The sequence below is a fragment of the Cervus elaphus genome, chromosome 33 (assembly GCF_910594005.1).
Source record: "Cervus elaphus chromosome 33, mCerEla1.1, whole genome shotgun sequence".
NCBI classification, from domain to species: Eukaryota; Metazoa; Chordata; class Mammalia; order Artiodactyla; family Cervidae; genus Cervus; species Cervus elaphus.
The window spans coordinates 65,605,732-65,630,023 of record NC_057847.1 but is presented as its reverse complement, the minus strand read 5'-3'; the positions used below and the strand labels follow the sequence as shown (position 1 = coordinate 65,630,023).

Here is a 24,292-nt window from a genome sequence, read left to right as displayed (position 1 = left end):
TTTTTTTACATCCAAGACAGTTTGTATTTATAATCTCTCCTCTCACGTTCAAATTTGAAATTCCTTGATCCGCTCACAGAGTACTTGGTTACAATGCTTTGGTTATAGACTAAAACTGTATATTTCCCACTTGCAAAGTAGAAAACCCCTAGGGTTGGGGCTGATTTGAATGCTAATGAATTAGGTCACCCTCAAAAGGCTGTCATCAGAAATCAGAGTAAGTGGATTTCTTTTAACACTTCTTAGATTTAGGGTGACCATATTACTGACTCAGCACGTAAAGGCAATACCTATATAACAAGGGCATTTTTCTGGACCCCATTCTGGAACCACAGCTTTTCTTTTCCCCCAACGCTGTGTAACATTTTCTCCTGGCAAACTATTAGAGTTTATAGAATGCAGTAAGTCTGTAACTGGGAACTGGTTCTGTTCATCAATCATACAGTGTTTTGAATCACAGACTGTAATTTTTATTCATGACACTTAAGTAAGTTATTGAAAAGTGCTACATCGCTTTTAGAATAACTCAGAAACCCACAATGAAAAAAGAACCAAGATTTGGGGTTTTGTTTTCCAATTATACTTGTGACATACCAGGCTTAATCATACTTTGCATAGATAGTGAGGATTAAAATGCCTAATTGGCTATGACTAAGCAAACTGAGGCCTTTTGATTAATCAAGCCAGCCAGCTTTCAGTTTCTGACATCAAAATTTATACCCTTCATGAAAAAAAACAAAGCCACAGCTACATAATATTAAACCAACACACAATTAACAACACTTTGTTCTAATTACCTCTGGGCACAATTAATGTTTGCCCAATGGTTCATTTTTCTTCTTTGAGAGCTGCTAGAATATTTATGGAGATTAGGCTTTGATGCATTGTCTTTCTCTAAGATTTGGGGTTTTCTTACCAGCTCCTAAATCTGAGCAGGGCAAAGTACCATATTTATGCAGATTAATTCCTGACATATTGGCTTTTTCTAACATCTAAGGCGCTTCTAACACATTTCCACTCAAATCAGGCCCTGGCCAGGCAATGCAGTCATAGGCCCTTAACACTGAAGCTTACTACCTCACACTGAGGATTTTTTTTTTTCTTTCCCCTCAGCAATTAGTCATAACTGATGAAAGTTCACGTCTTGATTGAACAAGCTTCCAGGAGTTGGAAGGCCAAAAGGGCTGCTGTGAAACAGCGATGTGGATGCTAACCGAACCCTAAGTAAGAGGACAGCCTCGCTGCCTGTTATCAGGAAACTTGAATTGCAGACAAGTTCATTTCCTCCACATCTATAGCGAAGAGACAGCAGAAGGACAACGCACCCAGATCAAAGGTTTGGTGATTGGTACCACTTTAATTTATGGAAGGCACATCTTTTTTCTACACTCCAAAGGAGTCGGTGGGGACGTAAACTTTAAGGTCATAAACATTCTCTCCGTGACCCAGGTCTGCTTCACACCCTCACTTGCTGTGTTTCTTTGGCTGTTTTATTTTATGCTCTAAAGATGGGCTGAGCCACACGAGGAGCTGTAGCTCCAGGACACTGGGGAAATTCAAGGGGCTGTTTATCTCTAAACAGATTAGAGGTTTGATTAGACGCTCCATGAATTTTCTAAATAAACACTGTTAGCTTTTAATTCAAATGTGTGGAAGAGATGAGTAGCTCCATGCACTGGCAATGCCAGGACAGGCCCAGCCTTCCAGTTTAATTTCTGGAAGAATGTACCAGGCTCTAGGCAGGCCTGCATCCTGATGGCTGCTTGATGCTGTGTCAGACTTTTCTGCTTTTGTCCAGTCAGCTCCCTCTGATGTAGGAGATAGATGGGCTCCAGGTTAAACATTTACAACTGGCCTCCTGTTTACATGTCATGCGGCACAAAGAAGTGGGATTCAGGCTGGATACTTAGAACTATAAGCATTTTCTGAGACAGGAGATAGGTGGGCTCCAGTTAAGGCATTTACAGTCAGCTTCCTATTTGCCATCCAAGACGGAAGTAACAACAGAAACAGGGTAAATACCCAGTGTTTGTCTCTTGTCAACACCTCATGGGAGTAGTCAAGGCAATCAGTCAAGGTAAGGACAAGGAGCAAAATCCTGTTTGAGGAAAGGATTAAGGGGTCCCCCCTCCCCTCTTTTGGGACAAGGGAGACATTACACCAGACAGAAAGGCTCCTTGTGGGTCAAAAGTCAGGGGATAACACCAGACCATACTGAGTCTTGTTCCTCCCAGAAGCCTTCACTGAGAGATCCCTCTTGGCTGAGGGGTGTGTGCACACCCCAGGGGAAGGTTCCAGGGTAGGTCAGGCATGGAAAAAGAAACCAGAGGATTGGCCTGCAAGACGACAAAAGACCTGGAAGAACTGACCTATATGAATGAACTAACCACCTCTCTACTGCGCTCCTCCTCACTAGGTGGGATGCCCACCCCCTTCCTCTCCAGGCGTGCTTTTCTGCCTTGCTTCCGTCTTAACTAAACAAACCATTTCCCTGTGTGCTCTCCCACTTGTTGTTCTGCTCTGTCTCTAATAATGAACTTTGTACCTGTATTTATAGTTTCTTCTTCTGTGATAAACACATGTTTCACTGGGGGCAAAGATCCAGGGAAATAGCTTGTAGCCTCTAGCTCTTGCTGGTCTGTCTGGTGGCTAGGATTCCTGGTTCTCATGCAGACTGCTGCTGCTGCTGCTGCTAAATCACTTCAGTCGTGTCCGACTCTGTGCGACCCCATAGACGGCAGCCCACCAGGCTCTGCCGTCCCTGGGATTCTCCAGGCAAGAACACTGGAGTGGGTTGCCATTTCCTTCTCCAATGCAGGAAAGTGAAAGTGAAGTCGCTCAGTCGTATCCGACTCTTAGCGAGCCCATGGACTGCAGCCTACCAGGCTCCTCCGTCCATGGGATTTTCCAGGCAAGAGTACTGGCTACCCAGGTTCAATTCCTGGGCAGGGAATTAAGATCTCCCTTCACACCACTGCTCACTGGTGAATTGCCAAGATCACCTCTGCCTTTCCTTGAACTGTTTGCCTAGAAAATGTACACAACACCTCAGAGATTCAGTTCAAATGGCACTTTCTTATCTGCTGGTCTTATTGCAAAAGAATCTAATTACATCCTTCTATTTTGGTGTTCTATTGACCCTTGGACATACTTAAAAATTTTTTTTTATAAATGTTAGTGTTTATTTTTTTGTTATTTAAATTAGCATATTTGTGTCTTCCTTCCAACAATGTGTCTCCAGGGCAGAGAAAATGCTGCATGGATCTTTGTAACTCCAGCAGCAAGTAACAGTCCAGACCTAGAGATGTCAAAGAAGGGCGAGAAGGAGCAGTAGAGAAGACAGGGAGTGAAACAGACAGAGATAGAGAGGGGGTGAGAGATAAGAGAAAAAGAAAGAAGACACCACAGAAGACAAAGAAACAACAATACCCAGGTAGGAACCTACCGTTCTCAGTGGCGTTCAAGCAATTGTGACATTTAAATAACTAAACGCCAAGAACTTTCCCAAATCTTAGAAATAATGGAACTGTCAGTTGTGATGTCCCCCCTCCAATTTTCAGTATGTGAGCACATGTCAATGACATCCTCTTCTGGAGTCTGAGAGCTTGGATGGAATTACCAGGAAAGAGAAACAACCTTTCAGCAGTTTGCTGATGCAGTGAGAGACAAGACTGGAAGCTTCCATCTGCCCTCTTTGCCAGTGAATGGAGAGAGCCTGCCTAAGAATGAAACCAACTCATAGGACGGTGGGGCTGAGAGACGGAAAAAGCTCCCTGACATGGTCTGCACCCCTGCACTAGTCCATGCCTTCATCCACTGCTACACCTCGGTTTCTAGTTACAGTCTCTCTGTGAAGTCCGTTTGAGCAGGGCCACTATGACCTACAGTTGTAAGAGTAATCACAGAGTGCCCTGAAAGAATAGCAGGACTGCCTGCATTGTCGCTTTCCCAAGAATTTAGATCTCTGAAACCGTCTCAGCCGTGTCACTGTATCCAATGCTGAGCAACACGGTGGCTCCTAGAGGGTGGGTTGGGTGCTTCTCCCTAATTGCTGCCCCATCACAGCCATTTCTGGGGTTCTTAACTTTGGGGAGCCACTGCTTCATTTAAACAGATATGAAGAAATCTAGTTGCGTAACTTCTTGAAAAGAATGGTCATGAGGTAAGCATTCTACTGAAATATGTGTGTATAAAGGTTTGTTGCACCAGGACACCCATCATCTCATTATAATAAGGAAAAAGTATCAACAACCTAAGTAGCCAATGAAAGTGATTAAATAAATGGTACTCAGCATCCATTCGATAAATTTCTGCTAGCCATCAAGACATATTTTAAGGAGCACTGGATCACGTGGGGGATATTTTTGATATATTATAGAAAGAGCAAGCTACTATCTGTATAAAGTGACACTTATGATTTTTAAACTTGATTGGCATCATTGACTCAATGGACATGAATTTGAGCAAACTCTGGGAGATAGTGAAGGACAGGGAAGCCTGGCATGCTGAAGTCCATGGATTCACAAAGAGTCAGACATGACTGAGTGAGTGAACAACTTGATTAAGTACAACAGAGGAAAAAAATGGCTGAAAATATACATGCCAAAATGTCAACAGCATGTATTTCTGATGGGTTACCTATTTCCTTATCACGGTGACTTGGATGGTAAAGAATCTGCCTGCAATGTGGGGGACCTGGGTTCAATCCCTGGGTCTGGAAGATTCCCTGGAGAAGAAAATAGCGACCCACTCCAGTATTCTTGCCTGGAGAAATCTATGGACAGAAGAGCCTGGAGGGGCTACAGTCTACGTGGTCTCAAAGAGTCAGACACAACAGAAGCAACTAACACTTTCACTTTTCATTATTTCCTTATATTTTCCTAATTTTCTATAATGTGAAAATTGACTATTGACTATTTTTATAATCAGAAATCTGTTAGTGCAAAGTTACATACTGACATAGGAAGGAATATTTTTTTTAACCTTCAAGTCCCTTTACCAAAGAGGAGCTTTTGTCTCTAATCTTAGTTCATTGATCGTTGCTAAATGACCAACAGTTGTATAGGAATTAATCAGGAGAAAGATACACACCATGTAACTTAAGACAGGTATGTCTGGAGCTACCTGTCACCAGGCTGTCGTAGAAACTAAAGATTAAAAGGAAACAGCTAAAAAGAAAAAAAAAAGGAAACAGCTAAAGATTTCTACTTAGACAACCACCAGTATGTTGCTTTATAACTTTAAAATTTTCTTTTTATAGTGTCTTAGGATAAGAGAAGATGGACTTCTCAGGTGGTGCTGGTGGTAGAGAACCTGCCTGCTCATGCAGGAGACAGATGCAGGTTTGATCCCTGGGTCAGGAAGATCCCCTGGAGAAGGAAATGGCAACCCACTCCAGTATTCTTGCCTAGAGAATCCTGTGGATAGAGGAGCCTGGAGGGCTACAGTCCATAGGGGCACAAAGAGTCGGGCACGTCTGCAGTGACTTAGCATGCATGAAGGAGAGGACAAAAATGAGAGGAATAAAAAGGTAAGAACTTGGAAGTCAATCAGGAATGCCATGCAGCAGACTGTTTCTCTCATCAGCAAAGAGCCAAAGTCAGACCTAGAGTGTTTCAAACCCACAGCCATGGCAGGGGAGCCATCAAAGGCCACATTGGAATACCTTGATTATAAACTTTCCTCAGGTTCAAAAGCTCTCTGGCAATGGGCACACATGGGAAGGGCTTCTGCACTTGAGTCTGAAGATTCAGGAAAAGTACTACTAAAGATTGGGGGCAAAGAAGGGTTAGACTGAAAAGTGGTTGAAACCGAGTTTGGTACTGAACTGGACCTAAGGTGTTTCAAGAGCTTTCAGTATTATTCTAAAAGCTGTATTGGTGATTCTCACTTCTGGTTGTGCATTTGAAACACCCTCAGGGTTTTATAAAAACCCAGATGTTTAGCCTCCATCTTAGACTTAAAGACTTGGAATTTCCTGGGTTGTCTCATAGGCATCCAGTTTTTCAGAAGCTCCATTCCTGCACGCATTTCATCCCTCTTATGCTTGCAGATGTCATTGCTACATTTATATAGGAGTGAGTTATATCTCTCACTCCTAACTCATGGATTTTGCCCTTTCTACTGGGTGGTTCCCAATGGCACATCAGCATGCCCTAATGTCCCCTGTTTTTAAAAGAGTTCCTCTTGTACAATATCTCTCTCCAGCTATGACTCTTGCCCATCTTGGCTTGACTTCACCAGAAACCTTAGAAGAGCTATCCATCTCCATGCTGTCTCCATGTCTTTACCTGCCTACCGACTCAATCAGAAACTGTTGTTACCAGGCTTTTAGCTAACCCATCCCGTGCCAGAGCCAATGAGGATTTCTGTGTTTCTTCTCTCTTATTCTCCCCTCAGCATTCAACAAGGTTGTCCTTGAAACATGTTATTCCTCAGGCATCTAGGACACCTCATCGTTCTGATTTTCCTCCCAGCTCACTAGCTACTGTTTCCTGGTCTCATTTGCTGGCTCTTCTTCCTCTGCTGGACCGCCAATATAGAGGTGCCCCAGGGCCCTGCCCTCTACCTCCTTAAGGTCCAGCTTCATGGCCTTATTAATTTCCACAACATAGAATGTCATCTATATTCTGATGACACTCAAATCTATATATCTAGCCCTGACCTTGGCCTTGGATAGCCAATCGCCTATCGAACATCATCACTTGAATGTTTAATAGGCATCTCAATTCAACATGGACATAGCAAATTGATGATGGTACATTTCTTTCCCCAAGTCACCTCTTTTCCAAACCTTGCCTGTCTCAGAAATCTGGAACATCCCGCGTTCAGTTACTAAGGTCAAAAGCCTAAAAGTAATCCTTGTATCTCATTTTCTCTCTATTCCACATCCAATACTTCAGTAATTCCAGTAGGCTTTACTTCTAAAATATTTTCTTACTTGACTATTTCTTGCCAGCATAGCATAGAGAAACTACACAACTGGAAATCAAATTCTCACACTTAACCTGACCTTGGGTAAGTCACCCAGCTTGCGTGGAACTCAGTTTCACTATCTGTAAAATGGGGATTATAATTATCATATACATCTCATTCCATGGGGTTGCTATGAAGATTACAATAGTGTATATGTGTACATGTGTACGTGTGTGAAAATCAGTACAATTCCCCACTAGCCCACTGATATTACTGTATAGTTTTATTGTTTTATTCCCTGTTAGTCTTAAGTTGCCCAACTAGACCAGTCTAATAATATGTTTTGTTGAGAGTCTGAAACAACCTCCTACCTGATCTTCTCTACCTCCGTCCTACTGCTGCTGCTAAGTCTGACTTTAGTCATGTCTGACTCTGCGACCCTCTTGACTGTAGCCTGCCGGTCTCCTCCGTCCATGGGATTCTCCAGGCAAGAAAACTGTGTCCTACTATCAGCCCACAAATCAGCAAGAATTGTCTTTCTAAAGCACACATCAGATCATGCTACTTCCCTAGTTAAAAATCTCTACTGGCTTCCCTTTCCATGGATCATTATGTTAAAAGTCTTTACTGACCTAGAAGGCTTTAAAGGGTATAGCCTTTGTCTACTTCACTGAACTCAATTTCGTTTCAGTTTTCAAATCTTATACCTTATTTCCCTAGGACAAAGTTCTTACTTCTGTTCCTCTAAATTGCCAAGTTTTCTACCATCTCTGGGCTTTCACACTTACAATTTCTTCTTGTTTGTCTTCCAGACACTTACACAGTCATCTTCTTTTTTTAATTGATATACCTCCACATGACCCAATATGAGAAGCCACTGGAGATAAATACCTCTCCCATTTCCATCCCCAGAGTCTCTACTACTGTGTAACCTCATTTTTTCTTATTCAGAGTGTCTTATTTATATATTCATTGTTTGCTTATTTATTATTTAAGTTTGTACATTTTGTCTGCATTCCCTGGGGTTGACTGGGGTTGAGGACCATGAAAATTGATCAAATCCCAGGGTCTAGAATAGTGTTTCGCCCATAGAAGGCATTCAGTTAATATCTATTGACTAAAATATCAACATATAATTGTGATGTGTGGCCAGATTTGAGAATTGCTATTCTAGACTACCTCATTTTAAATAGGAGTTACTGATTAACAAGAATGCTTAAGCTTAGCACTTTAACTGTCCTACTTTCAAGGAAAGTTTAACTGTACAAGAAAGCTATTCACTTTAACACATTTAATTGCCACATTTTTTCTGCACAGAGTAAATCTTTCCTATAAGAAGCTAAGTTCTTCTGACTTCAGGCTGTAGCTAAGGCTTCTGCAAGAACCTGGAGACTCAAAACTCCCAGATGGTTTCAGGCCAGTCCTCCTTCTGGCTAGAGTCTGAGAATAAGAGATGCGATGGGAGTTTAAAGTGAGTATAGGGATGTCCAGGTTGATTTCTGGTCAAGCACGAAGTTGGTTAATGCATGGGGAAAAAGGGCTTTTTGGCCCATAGGGAGAGGGTTTGGAGACAAGGAATTGTGCATTTCAAGGAACATGCCAAGAGCAAACCTGGGGCCTGAGGCCAAAGTCCAGGAGTAGAGAATAAGGAAGATACAAGGTCAAATCAATGGACTGTGAAGGTCAAGTCTGGGAAGAATCTTTGGATCCATGGTCTGGGATGGGGTAGGAGAAAGGAATGGCAGGGGCCTGTAACATGGTGGTGCCGTGCCACTGAAAATGGTGAGCTCTATTTTGAGAAAGCAGTCTCTGATAGCAGCCATGGAAATCTAAACTTTTCTTAAAAACAGAAAATACCATCCTTAGCACTTAAGAGTTAGAGAAAATGTCCAAGCAGCATCCAGATTGCCTATGTGGTCCTTGTGGCATAGACATGAAATATATCAAATGGTTTTTCCAGCAGACATTGGGACCCTAAATGAAAATTATCATTTAGACCAAGGGGAAGCAGTTGCTGGGTGGTGATGTCAAGTGTCCTGCTCTTCTGCATCAACACTTGACAAATACCAAAACCAAGGCACTGAGTGGAGAAAATAACTGCTAAGAAAAAAAAAAAGTGTGAGATGCATGTGTATATGAAATTATTATTTTGACTGCTGGCCAAGGAGTTCTTTTTGGAAGGTGAATAAATGCCTTATTTAGTAAAATACCTTGATGAGCCAGGGAACAGTGTGGAATGAGACCATGAATGAGGTGCAGAGACCAACAGAGCTCTATGTAATAACATGATGGGGAGTGTGGCTATGGGAGAGAAAATGTGTGAGAAAAAGCTGGTCTACGCCAGGAGGCTAGGAATTGAGGAGAAGTGACCAGTGAGGAATGCCCAGCAGCTGAGGGACTTGGAGGAAGGGCTCTCTACAGGGTGAGTGCAAAGCCCTTAGCCTTGGGGACAGTCTGCACAACCACATATTCTTCGTGGGATTGGATTTTGGGAAAAGTGAGTAAAGTGAATTCTGTTTCACCTGAGATTGATTCTGAAAGAAGAAAGAGGGATTGACAGTTGAATGGTACAGAAACGTAGCCCCTGGAATGACCACAAGAGAGAATGACTCTGAGGTAGGCATGGGAGCACTAGACTTTCTTCAGGCTGAGGGATCTGGTGCTTGGACAACGTATACTTAATTCTCAAAGTCAGGGACGGTTTGGCTATAATCTAGGTTGTTTTTTTAAAAATTCATTTTATTCAAGTACAGTTGATTTACAATGTTGTGTTAATTTCGATACAGCAAAGTGATTCAGTTATAAATATATATGCATTCTTTTTCATATTCTTTTCCACTAGGGTCTGTCACAGGGAATTGAATATAGTTCTCTGTGCTATACAGTTGGACCTTGTTGTTTATCCACTCTATATATAATAGTTTGTATCTGCTATTTCCAAACTCCCAGTCTATCCCTGAATCAGTTCAGGCTGGCTTTGAATAATATTGTGATATTCATCAAGAACATAATATTAAATGTCAAGTTTGTGTCTCTTCTTTTCTGCACCTGTTTGTGGAGCAGGAATGAATGAAATCGGCTTTCCATCACTCTGACAATCATAACTCTCTGCTTCCTACCACACCAGGGGCCAAGAGATTAAGGTACTAAAAATATGATTGTTTCAAAAATACACTGATGGAAAAGAAAATATTTCTGTCTTTCTAAAATCTTGCCGCATGACATCAAAATTCACCAAAGTAATTTTGAAGCATTATGGTTAATTCACTAGCAATCTCCCAAAAGAGCATTTTGTTAAAGTGTAGAAATCTATGTGGGGGTCTGTGACCAGCTCTGACTACAGTCTATCAAAATCAGTCTTTTATCTTCTCACAGTAATTGTTAACTTATGCAAAGGATTCTATATAGAGAACACAAATATTAAATTTTTAAAAATAAAGTAACACAAAATTCTTGTAACAATCAGAGGATGTATAACTGTGTGTGTGTTTGTGTATGTGATATGATTTCTTTTTTTTATCTGTTTAGGTAGTCTTTGCGACCCGATGGACTGTAGACCACCAGGCTCCTCTGTCCATGGGACTCTCCAGCAAGAATACTGGAGTGGGTTGCCATTTCCTTCTCCAGGGGATCTTCCCAACCCAGGGATTGAACCTGGGTCTCCCATATTGTAGGCAGACGCTTTACCATCTGAGCCACCAGGAAGTTTAGGTAGACAATAGTGACTACTATTAGGAGCAAGGAGAGAGTTCATTTACTATTCAGTAGAGAATTTTAGGAAAGAAGTCATGACATTGTGACTAGAGAACATTAATTTAGGAAATAAAATATTTTTTTAATTAAAATTGCGGGGCTTAATGGCACTTAGAGATATCATTTATTGTATCCAACTGATCCTGGAGGCAAGAGTAGTTGCCTGAAGTGTAAAGATCTCTGTGAAAGAAAAAAATTACTGTTCTTTCTTACTCAGTGAGGGTTTAAAAAACATTCACTGCCAAAGACACTTTTTAGAAACCTCTTAGCTTGATTAAATAAAACGTCCTTCAAAAGTTGCCTCAGTGACAATTAGATGAACTAAAAGCAATTTTCACTGTGATCATCAATAAGACTAACAATTTAAGTATGTGGTTATAGGTAAATAAATTGTAATATTAATTTGTTCCTACAATAAAATCCAGTTAATTCAACCTCAAGACAAATCTAAGTTCTCAAAACTCTCAGATAACAGCCTCAATTTCCCTTGAGAAGGCCTTTCTACCTTTCACAGCGATTATCTTGAAAATGACAAATGAGAACCTTTGGGGAAACAGGTGAATATTGGCCTTTTGCTCAAAAGGAACTGCCAGAGGGTTCCTAAGTTGACCTCTCTTCTGCCCCATATGTGACATCACAGACTAAACCTTCAGTCACCCTGGTGTGGAACAGCTGACGTTTTTCATTCATAGTTCTTGTATTAATGATAGTACTCAGATAAATAGGGGGAAAATCATGTAAGGAAAGGCAGGAGCCTTGGAGTAGGAGGATAGAAAAGGCCATAGGCCAGGCACTGTTGTACAAATATTAACTCACTCAGCCCTCATTACTTCCCTGTAAGGTAAGTTACTATTATACCCAGTTTTACCGTTGAGGCAACAGAGGCATAGAGTCTAATTGATTTGCCCAAGGATTCAAAACTAGAAAATAATAAAACTGAGATTCAAACCAATCTGTGGGAATCTGTCTCCAAAGTCCATAATCTTATTCCTTTTGCTTTACTATTGCTGAGGAAATTAAAGTAAAAATGGCATGCGTCTAGAGACAACATGGTTGTTAGGATTGGGGACAGAACTGCAGAAGTCAGTAAAAGAAAAGAAGATCTTCCAAGGTCATGTTTCTTCACATTACCACAGGAAGTTTCAGGATTCCATAGAAACTGTGGTGAAAGTGAAAGTTGTTCAGCCATGTCCAACTCTTTGTGACCCTGTGGACTGTAACCCAAGAGGCTTCTCTGTCCATAGAGTTCTCCAGGCAAGAACACTGTAGCTACATTTTTAGATATTGGCTGAGGGCCCATTGTGCCTGGTTTAAGAAGAGGTGGCCTTACCATAATCCTTGCTTAAAAATAATTACATTCCAGTATTACATGCAAACAAAACATTTACTGAAAGGAGGTAACCAACTCGTGGAACAAGGCATCTTTGCTGGATCTTTCAGCATGTGAACTAATAACTAAAATGCTCTTTGAGGGCTGCTAAAAACATTTGGGAATTAATAGTTGAAATGATGTCAAATGCCACTAAGTAACAGACCAGAAGTTTTGAACTGTTTTGGAGGACTACAGTGGTCAAAAACCCTCCTTAAAGCACCCTTAGTGCAACTTCACCTCTATTTATATATGTTTTATATGCTGAACTTCAGCATAAACTTTTTCTGTTTTTTGAAGAAACAGCTCTACTGCTTAACATTATTTTTCTTATAATTGTCCTTGCACAGTATTCAATAGTTTGTTTATTCATTCATTTATTCAATCATTAGGTATTGGGAAAATAAAGCAAGAATATCACTCAACCCTTCCTTCAAAGAACTTGCAATTTTAGGGACACTGATCTAGTTTGAGGGCCAAACTGAATTTAAGATAAATTATTGTCTTATGTACTCTTTTCAAGGCAATACAGTCATAGTTACCAGGTTAAGACTCATTCAGTGAAACAAATTTGAACGTTAAACTCAGCATTGACAAAGGCATCTCAACAGCAGCTACTAGATCCTATTAGTCTGGGAGAACTAAGAAAGGGAGATTTATCCTTTCTCAGAAGCAGTGCCAAGAAAAGAAGCAGGACAGGGTTATTCTTCTTTAAGCGTGTGAAAAATGGCTCCATGTCTTACCTCTAGAGCTCTCAGTCTTTCGAGCAGCCATCTGGTCTTCTGCCCCTCGTCCGCACTGCTGCTTTCACTCCTCGCGTCCTCATCCGGCACCACGTGACGGCCTTCCAAAGCTGTCTTGTGCTTTCGCTCTCCTTCTGACAGTTTTTCCTGAAGCAAGAAAGAATTGTTGTTTTTAGTCATCTTCACTGAAACATGAGAAAGAGTTTAAGGCTGAAGAGTCTGGATCCTTCCTTTTTGCTTTCTTTCCAGGGCTGAGGTAGAGAAAATTTTGCTAAACACATTCTGAGCGGTGCTTGTATTAGTGGTGCTTAATACTATAAACACAAGAGATAACTTCAGTGAATTTTGGCAGGTTAAGTCATAGGGTTACCACCAGTGAATGCACATGTCCTCTGCCCTGTTTAAGAAGTGACTGAGCCCAAAAAGTTGTAGGTGAAGTCATGTGGTTAATTCACTTAGATCTGCACCATGAAATTCAGCTCTGCTCTAAACTGCAGGAAAGTAAGTCAATCTTGATACCCTGACTTGTGTATAGCTTAGTTCCTCAAAATAAGATCATCAAAGTCACTGGACGTGCAACCAGTATAAGCTAAAACAAAATACCACAAAATATTTAAATGGTAAAGCTCTCAGAATCCTATGCTGAAACCACTTAGTTCCTTCAGCTCAATAATGACATGGCTCTTAAGGGCCCTATAGCCCCCTTTCTAGAAAATACTCCGGGATCTGTAGCATAGCCTTGAGGCAGACATAAAGTGTTATCTTGCCTGGCCTCCCTGTTCGTTGGTGGCTCCTTACTCAACCCTGTCACTTGCAGCTTTTTGGAAGTTGGGAAGTATGAATTTGAGCCTCATGACTGGCTCTTGCTTTCAAAGTAAAAAGAAATGTCAAGAGCATATCATATGAAAAATATGATATCCACTTTTATACATACATCAAGACACTGTGCTACAGAATCAGGTGTCATCATTCCATCACACTTTTTAACTCTAACCAGAATGCTGTAGAAATCTTTGTATTGTTACAGCTGGTTGCCAACCATGTGGGCTAAACTGGATTTCAGTGGTGACAGGTTTCTTTTATTCAGCACTAGACTAAGATCATTTGCAAATATAAAAGTATTGGAGGTAGGATTCTTAAAAAAACCCACTGGGAAAATAACAGCATAAGCAGGAAAAAACAAACAAACAAACAGGTTTTTAAACTGTGTTCATAAAAGTGTTTTGCATGTTCTGAAATTGTTTAACTTCTTTTTTGAAAATAAAATATGAAGGAAAAAATTCAATGTATATGCACACATGTATAAGTATACATGCATGTATAAATACATAAAACATTGGAGACTATATAGAAACTTAACCCATGTTAATCTGTTTCCTAACAGATTTCAAGATATAATTTCCATTTCTTTATAGAAATGTGCAATTGACTAAGCAGGTGATAGCTCTTTATAAAATCAGGCCTGGGTGTGTCCACATACAATGCACAGGTGTGTCCACTTCTGTAGCTGGAGCTAGTTCAGTTCAGATACATGATCAGCAAGTTTAAAGTGCAGATCCCCAAGCCAAGACAAACATCCAGGACTGTATTTTTATAGCTTTGATTCTTTAAGGTTTGTTCACTCATCAGACCTTCATTTCCATGATAAGGACTTGAAATCTGCAGTTACAACTCAATTTAAAGAAATAAAGAGGTCCTTCTATTTCTCTTTTAAGATTCGAGAGCACTGTACTTAAACACTAAATTGCGATTACAAAGCAAGCTTTAAAAAAATATATCATCTACCACTATTTCTGTATGTGTGTATATACACAGAAATAATTTTTAGATAGAATTATTCTATCTAATTAAAACAAACAAAGAAAAGTCACTGGTATAAACTGAAAGCCAAAAGACTTTGGGATATGGCAGCCAGATTCCACATCTACCATTTATCAGCTTTGCAAATAATGTTGGGCAAACTACTTAATTTCAATAACTCTTGGTCTTTGTCTCCTAAATGCTTAAATGAGGTTAACAGCTTCACACATAACATGCACACATCTATAGTCAATTCTCATTATTCATGATAGTTGTGTTCACTGAATTAACAAATACTGAATCATTGCTCCTAGGGGAGATATAGGGTTAGGTTTCTGGAGGCCTTTGGTTGTAACAGTTTCATCACTAATCAATACGTAATCTTGTTTTATGAGTGTTTCTATTTAAAGACATCTTGTTTAATATATATTGTTGATTAATTAGCACTGAACTAACCACAAAAGGCACTATAACTCATGCTTGAACAAAGCTTATCTAATACCCATTTTCTCCATGAGGCACATCACAGCCTTCTTGCACTTAGGAAAATTAGACAGCAGTTGACACCATGCTTGGGGACCATTTTCAACAGTGAGACCACTCACAAAAAATATGAAAAAGTGGCACTAAACCGAGTGTGAAAGCACACATTTCCAGTGGGAGAGCTGAGAAAAGAAAGCAGGACGTTGTTTTGGTTGACCTAAGCTGGCATAATACAGGTGTCCGATGACTTAAAGTCTTCACCCCTCTGCAAATGTCCGTGAATAACCACGAAAGCACTGCAGGCTTTCATTCTGGCGTTGCAAATAAATTTTCGGTAGTAAGTGAATTCAGAAAGTCCAAAAATAATGAGGACTGGCTATATATATACATACACGCACATTCAAGTGTCTAGGCACAGTGCCTAAATATTATTATATGAACGAACTGGACACAATTCAGCATAGTATAGATTATATATGAGTATTTAGGTTACATAAAATTCAAGGGTCACTTTACATAATTGAAGAAAGGGTGATCAATGATGACTGGGAGGAGTGATTTTGTAGAAATGGAAATGACTTATGCTTTGGTGGAGTGATACCACTTGAATAGGTAGAGAGGCATAGGATGGGATTTCTGGTTAAAGAGAAAATTGGAACAAAGGCCCCCAGTCAGGAAAGTATTTTGTCCTTATTGGTTCATGAGGAAACCGGTTTGATTATACTGCAAGAAAAACTGAGAGGCAGGTAATAGAACTGGAGAGTAAAAGAAAGGGTTATTGGAAATGAGAAAGAAAAATTCAGACATCATTCATTAATTCATTTATTTATCCTATAAATGTTTCTTAAACACAAAGTATTGGCCATTTGATAGTCTAGTACTAGAGATATGGCAAACAAGACATTCTATACTCTATGAATTTGTATCCTAAGTGTGGGAAACACAATAAACTCCAAGTCAAGTCAGTAAGCTCTGTAACTGTAGCCAGTGGTATGTTTAGGGACAATATGAGATACGGTGTCATCAGCATAGGTGTGTCTGAGGAGGTGGTCATTTAAGCTGAGACCAAATGATGGGAAGGAAGCAGCTGGACAATGGTCTGGGAGAAAAACATTTCACGTAGAAGAAACAGCAAAGCAAGCACCCAGGGGCAGGGCTGAGCTCGTCTTGCTGACCTGTTGAGGGAGAGTCTGTGTGACGGAGCACAGGGACCCCTAAGAGTAAAGAAGAGCAGGGAATGAGATTAGAGAGTTGGACCATGGCAGTCTTTCAAGGCATGGAAAGCGGGTTAGGTTCTATTTTAAGTTCAGTAAAGTGGAACTGGAGGCTGAGTAGGGGAGTGATAAGTTCTGGTTTATATTTTAGAAATGGCATCCTAACTGCTACAGTGGAGAATGGGCTGTGGAAGGAAGGAGCCAGGAGACTAGCTGGGAGGGTTTTCTACAAGAATGAATAAAAATCAGGAATGCTCTGAAAGTACTGGATGAGAACTTACTAAAACCAGTTTTCATACTGGATGGTAGGCCTGACGCCCTGGATTTAAAATCCTGGTTTTACAATTGTGCCCCTTGCTGGGCAAAACATTCAACCTTTTCAGTCCCTCAGTTTTCCCCAGATGTAAAGTGAAATGGATAGACTAAATATCCCTTGCAATATAAAGTTCTAAGAATTCAATTATTCAAGACACAATTTTCAGGGAGAAAAGTTATTAATGTGCTCAATGGTAACAGAAATGACAAGAATGACAAGAGGACACAAGAAGGACCTCTACATTTTGTAATAAGAAGGTTGTTAGTGGGAACTTGAGAGCTATTTGACTCAAGTGTGATGATGGTAACCAAATTGTCAGTGGTTATGCAAAAAGTGAAAAGAGAAAATAGCAGCAATTTTCTCAGATGCTTATTTGAAAGAGTGGCAGGGAAGGAAAGGAAATATAAAGAACTACAGCCAAAGAGCATTGAAGAGACAAGTGGAAACCTTGATTTCAAGATGCAGAAAATTGAGTTATTTGAAGAAATAAAGAGAACAGATGGAACTAAAGAGATGCTAGCAAAGATGGTATGAAAGTAGAAAGAGATCTCCCAAGCAGAGAAGGCAGAGCATGAAGGGCTTTGAAGGAAAAGTCAATGTTTTGTTTTGTTTTTGTTTTTTTTTAAATGTGGTTCCCTGCAAAATATCATATCACAGCATAATTTCCCAGTTAGTACTGCAAGTCCTTAGTTAGTGTCTAGCCTGGGTTCTTAAAGAACAAGGATTTAAGTGCACGTAGTCCATTTGATATACACAAAAAACACCAGTTGGGAAGTGACTCAAGCAAGGGAGCCACTGGAGGGCATATGACTAACCAACTGAAGTTAAATCCATGGGAAACTCAGGGAAACGGAACAAAGCCCAGAGCTCAGAATCATCCCACCCTAGGGCCAAGGGTGTATGTGTGTGTGTATGCTCAGTCATGTCCGACTCTTGTGACCCCAGAGACAGTCACCTGCCAGGCTCCTTTGTCCATGGGATTCTCCAGGCAATAATACTGGAGTGGGTTGCCATTTCCTTCTCCAGGGGATCTTCCCAACCTAGGAATCAAACCCAGGTCTCCTGCATTATAGGCAGACTCTTTACCAACTGCAAGGGAGTTGGGACATTCATACACCAACCTCCAAAGAATCAGTAATTGGGGGCGGCTCCTGGGGTGTCAGTCTCCAGGCTGCCACAGGCAGTAAGGTTTTTAAAAATATTTCTCACATAAAAGCACTCACATAAAAACACAGACACTGATAGCTAGAGATCTTGGGAGCACTCTGGATGACTTTGGGGTATGGGCAGAGCATCGTCAATGTCCTCTACAAGTGGAGAGGAGCTTTGTGACTGCTTTATATGACCCCACCAGGAAAGAAAGCCACATCTGTACACTTCTCAGGCTTAAAAGCACATTTTAGTGTGCTTCAATTCTACTAATAAAATGCCCTAAGACAAATCCAGTAAGCGCGGTAGAGTTATCCACCCTATCCTTTTCTTTACTCTTGTTTCTTTAAGCACGTACCAATGAGAGTGTTGGATTATAATGTAATATTGAGGAGGAAGACAAATGGAAAGGACTTATTAAGTAAACAGAAGAGCAAAAGAGGAAAATAGGTGGAGAGAAACAAGGAGAAGGTAGAGTTCTGGGAGAGCTGGATGGCTAAACCCCATTGACAGATGACTACTGTCGATTTCAGACAGGAAAGCTCTTGGATTTATATTATGCTTAAAAAGCATGACCAAATTTTTTAAAACTTAAGTATACAAATTCTATACACACATAAATAACCCATTTCAACCAGAAATATTAATCCCTTTGCTATTAATAATTAATCTCCTGTGATTTACCTGGTAAAAAGAGAGCAGGACAGAGGTCAGAGACATATTTTAAATAAAATGTATTCTTCATGTAAACCTCTAAGAGGGAAACAAGACAAATGAGCCAAGTCCACTCCTGAGAATGGCAAACTGTGAAGAGAGTAAGTTGATTCCAGAAGTGACCTGTTTTCATGTTTCAGTCCTTTATGGACTTTAATCAGCAGTGAATTCTATAAAAGAAGCCACCACAAAAAACTTTCACTCCCCACATATTTCACATATGGTTGAGACCATAAGCTTGTTGCTCTCAACAAATACCAGTGGGTATGCAGGAAGTTAAAGATTTAGAAGCTCAGTTAGTATCCAAGGGTTTAAATCAAACTCTGCCTTGAAGGTACATAAAGCAATCCTTGGAGCTGTAAGTTTCTTTAAGCGGTTCCCAGGGCAATGATTCACCTGTAGGGAGCCCTATCTTTTGTTCTCATGTAATCAGCATCATCAGACCGATGTAAAATAATATCGAGCAACACAAAGCTTGCAGGTGCGTCAGCTCAGCTCAGATAGATGACAGTCCGGGGGCTCAGTTAGTGCAAAGAGCAGGCAGGACAGCTCCTCACTGACGGCCAGCTACTATTCAAAAACATCATTGAGGAAAGTGATCATAAGACCCTGCTCCCAAATTATGTCCTATTCATCTTTTGGTCAACAGCTTCCCCTAACCCAGCACAATGGGATTCAGGCAAGGTTTCATGAGGTCATCTTACTTTATAACTAATTAATCAATCCATCCATCTAATACATATGTACTGAGTAGCTTTTGTATGCCAGGCACTGTGGAAGATGCCAGAGGTAGACAGGTGAATAAAAACACATGTGGAGCCTATTGTCATGAAGCTTAGAGTCTTGTGGAAGGAGACAGTAATCAAAATGTCACCAGCAAATATAAAATAACACTGTGATATGTGCTGGGAAGAAGAGATTCCAGGGGCTTTGGAAAATCATTACTAGAGGGATGCAAGAGAGGTCAGCAAAGTCAATGCTCATGTTTACCACCACGGCAGTTGACCAGGAAATGCCCATGAGGTTGGGGAGGGAGAGAGCAGTTTTTAAGAAGTCTGAAAGGAGGCGTGTGTATCTGGGGAGGAAAGTGAAGCTCGATGGACTAATGAGACCACGCCACAGGTCGAGGAATGCTGCCTTTCCCCTAAGGGCAATAGGAAGCCATGGACTGTTCTCATGTACGTGTGCGTATGTACACATGCATACACATGATACAGGGGTGGGGGCAGTTGACAAGGTAGGGTCTGTATTTTAAAACAGATCCTGGTAAAGTGTGGAGGATGGACTGGAGTGAGGTTAACACAGACATGGGAAAGGTAAGAGCTACTGCAATAGTCTAAACAGGAGTTGACTGACCCATGATTCAAGTGACAATTTCACAAAATGAGACCTCATGGTCTGTAATTATGTTGTGATTTTGATTCTTTAATATGCAGTTACTCCAAGAATGACAAATACTAAAATTTCCTTAGGTCACTGTTGTTCAGAGTGGGTTGACAGCTGCTGGCATCAGTCACCCATTGGTCAATAGGTGTGGGAAGCAAAGTGTCGCAGATACCTTGGCCAACTTGGGCTCCAGTGAATCACAATATCTAGGAGTGAGGCCAGGGATCTGTAGTTTTAGAAAACACCTCAGGTAATACTAATCTATGCCAAAATTTAAGAGCCTCTGGACAAGATGCTTCAATATATAAGATAAATAATTTTTACTTTAGATAAGCTTTTGAGGTTGCCCATTTGATTTACTTCTTATAATTATTCTGCAGAATAAACAGAATAATTATAAGAATGCTGCAGAATTGCCTGGTGTACAAGCTTGGCCTTAACATGGTGGCACTGCTGTCTTCCAGCCCATGAACTGGGGGAGCGACATTAGGTCTGAGCCCAGGACTGCGAGGATGATTAAAGAACACAAATTTGGGCACGGGGAAAGGCAGTGTATGCCATATGTGGACATAACTTGGTATTTCATTTGATAGGATAAAGGGAGAGTCAGCCTCATCTGTTTCTTGAGGTCCATCAAATTCCATCTCACTGTGATCTATTCTCATTCAGAGTGGGAAGAGACCCATTTTAGTTTTAGAACAAGTAGAAATAAAAAATCTACATTCCAGTCCTAACTCTGCCTCTAACCAGCTGTGTGATTTTAGTCAAGTCACATAACTTCTCTGTCACTTAATTTCCTCATCTGTGAATACAATGTACAGAAATAGACAATCGCAAAGGTCCCTCCTAGCTTTAAATGTCTACAATTTTGATCATCTGTAAAAATTCAATTTAGAAGAATAAGTATTTAAATACTACTGAAGTTCAGGAATGGTAATACAGAATGCCATTAAGGTTAGATCTGCCTAGAAGATACCGGGGGTAACAAAATCTGTTTGCTTCTTTCCAGAGTGTCTGTCTGTCTGTCTGTCTTCCTTGGGGAAAAACCTCCCCTCCCACTTTTTTTTTGCTGTGTATTTCTCTTGGGCCCTAGGATAGACATCACCTAATCTAATCTTTGCTTTTTTTTTTTTTTTGCATTTAGCATGTTTCATTCTCTGTCTATAAGAAAGGAAAGACCTGATAAGCAATATTAAGGGAGAATTTAGTGAAAGATACTTGTAACACTCACAGGAAATCATGCCCAACGTGAGCCCTGTATGTGAAAAGAGCCTTTGCTTAGAGGAGGAATAGTTTCAAGTATCTTCTGGTTGCAAGTATTTTTTTTTAAATCACCCATTTCTCTATTTTTATTATTTTTAATTCTGATGGCCAACACAATGCCAATATACAGAAACTCTGCATATGTGGTAATAATAGCTATACTGTATTCCAGATCATTCATTATTTTTCTAAAGGAGATTGTCCTTAGCTCTTACCATGAAAAGGATGGAAGGAAGAAGGGAGGGCAAGAGGGAAGAGAGGAAGAGGAAGGGAAGAGACTCACCTCAAGTACACGCAGTTTTCTAACTTGAAGACGGCAAATGAAACCATGGGGATGTGAAGAGACAACCAACTATCTAACTCTGGAAAGACAGTCAAGGAAGTTGGAACATGTTTTTCATTTTGGATATCCAGCCATGTGTTAAATATCTGCCTACTAATTCATAGTAAAAATATAAAAATACATAATTTAAGACTGATCACTTAAGGAAGAGACTTGGGTGGTGTTAGTATAAAACAATAAGCCCTTTCCAGAACACAAAAGACATAAATTGTATCTAATATTTGTAGAACACTTCAGAGTTAAGCCAAATCACCTCATGCATATCATTTAACCTACTCACTGCCATGGGGACATAGAACAAATATCCTGGGCTCCCTTTATAGACAAAAAAACAGGCTCCAATAGGTTACAAAAGTATAACTGTTAGTCGCTCAGTTGTGTCCAACTCTTTGTGACCCCATGGACTGTAGCCCCAAGGCTCCTCTATCCAAGAGATTCTCTAGGCAAGAATACTGGAGTGACTTGCCATGCCCTTCTCCAGGGGATCTTCCCAACTCAGGAACTGATACCAGTTTTTCTGCATTGTAGGCAGATTCTTTACCATCTGAGCTGCTAGGGAAGGCCAATAGGTTATGAAGAGTCCTGTTAATATTTAGTGGCAGAGTCAGAATTTAATTACAGCGCAATTTCAAGCATCATGCTCTTTCTACAGGTCTAATTACTTCTTTTGGACTTTCCCATGTACCTATAGATCTATCCCTACTGCTAATTCTATCTGAGAGTCTGTGATCTTTATCCAACCATGGGCCATGCTGCGAGACCACATCTTCCCAAGGTTCTCTGGTCATTTATCCAGGGAGTAGGTGATTTTATCAGAGATGTTGGATCTGGCCTCAGGTGACCATCAGCACAGTAGATTTAACAAACCACAACCATTTCCATAGTTAACAACGATTCAATTACTTCAAAGCAGAAACACATACCTACTGTGTTTGTAAGCAAATGTAGAGGACAGCCGTCTAGCTGACAGCTGCCCCAGTGAGCCCCGGTGGCTTCAGCTCTGATTTACTTACTCATTTGTTGTCTGGTGGTGGGGAGAGTGCACAGAATATATTGTCACTTTAGCTAGCACTTCGGCAAACACCATAACAACATTCCCAGGGATTGCTAGCAGCTTTTGTTCAGGACTAGCATACTAAATTTTAAGGGGGGAAACATAACATCAAATAAATCACAGGGTTTTAAAAGAACATCCAATTTGTTCACAGTTTAACATTAGTACTGTCAGGCAAAACATATAAAACTCTTCTTTTTCATCCCTGGATTTGACTTACAAAGTGAACTCAGCACACAGTAAAATCCCCAAGATTAAATGTGCATGATGGATAAGAGAACAAAGTGTTTTCTTTATGTCTCTAATATGAACCACGACCATTGGCGTATCAATTCACATCTACTCCACATTATTCTTCACTCAAAACACTCCTCAATACTGCCAACTATCTTCCATATTGAACAGCTCTGTGAAGGTACATTAATAAATTTTCTGATGATGCTTTTATTGCCTGTTCCATCTATCAGCAACATTTATTTCCCTTTAAAAAAAGTTCAATTCCAAAAACACTTTAAAGGAAAACTCTACTGTGGAATAGGATGATGTGAAAAAGTGAGCTGTAATTTTCATTATAGGCATGCTTCAGGTGGTAAGAAATCTAAAAAAAAAAAAAAAAAGCAACAGAAATGATGTCCTTGTAGCCCATAAATAGTTGTCTGAGTGTAACTCAAGCAGAAAGAAACCAAAAATGCTAAGAATGTTATGTAGGGGAGAATTTCAGTAGTCAGTGGCTACACTTAAATGCTTGGACATCATTAAATACAATTCATAAGTTAACATCAAAATTTACATACAAAATCTCTCTTTTTCCTCTTCTGCTCCCTTTCTCCCATCTTCCTAGCTTTCAGAGAGAATTCATGGAACAGGAGAGCCAGATAGCCTCCAGAGAAAAGTGCCTGGGCTCAGCGAAGTGAAGTGAAGTGAAGTCGCTCAGTCGTGTCCAACTCTTTGCGACCACATGGACTGTAGCCTACCAGGCTCCTTCATCCATGGGATTTTTCAGGCAAGAGTACTGGAGTGGGGTGCCATTTTCTTCTCCAGGCTATCCCAAAATGAACAAATTATTCAGTCCTTAACTAGTTAGTGGTGGGTGGCTGCATTTATTACTGATGTCTTTATATACATCTCAACAGTCATGTTTGCAATTCCCGGACAGAATTTTAAAGAAAATTTAAGCAATTTAAAAATATTTCTATCTCACTGTCCCCATAAATATACAGTGTCAGATAACCAACATACACAAATTTTTGTTTCAGAAAATATGATCAATACTATATATATTATTTTTTGACAATTATTGCCAGGTCCATATTTATGTATCATCTGAGTTTGTTAAACTGAACTGAACTGACAAGTCTCTGCTAAGAAATGACTAAGTGTTCAAATACAATATTATTATTATTATAATAAAAAGTAATAGTTCAAAGCAGAGACATCACTTTGCTGACAAAGGTGCACATAGTCACGGCTATAGGTTTTCCATCAGTCATGTACTAATTTGAGAGATGGACCATAAAGAAGGCTGAGCAGCAAAGAATCAATGCTTTCAAAATGTAGTGCTGGACTGTTTACAATAGCCAGGACATGGAAGCAACCTAGATGTCAATTGGCAGATGAATGGATAAGAAAGCTGTGGTACATATACACAATGGAATATTACTCAGCTATTAAAAAGAATGCATTTGAATCAGTTCTAATGAGGTGGATGAAACTGGAGCCTATTATACAGAGTGAAGTAAGTCAGAAAGAAAAACATCAATACAGTTTATTAACATATATATATGGAATTT

The 24,292-nt window shown here is 40.1% G+C and overlaps 1 protein-coding gene across 3 annotated transcripts in view; it reads right to left on the bottom strand.

Moving 5' to 3' along the window:
- The window catches only part of NCKAP5 (NCK associated protein 5), a 1,015,164-nt gene that overhangs the window by 315,061 nt on the left and 675,811 nt on the right, over nucleotides 1–24,292 (bottom strand). For all 3 annotated transcript variants that reach the window (XM_043894066.1, XM_043894065.1, XM_043894067.1), the window contains one exon: nucleotides 12,781–12,927. In XM_043894066.1, the coding sequence (XP_043750001.1) occupies nucleotides 12,781–12,927 (147 nt within the window). The remainder of the gene's footprint in view (nucleotides 1–12,780; nucleotides 12,928–24,292) is intronic.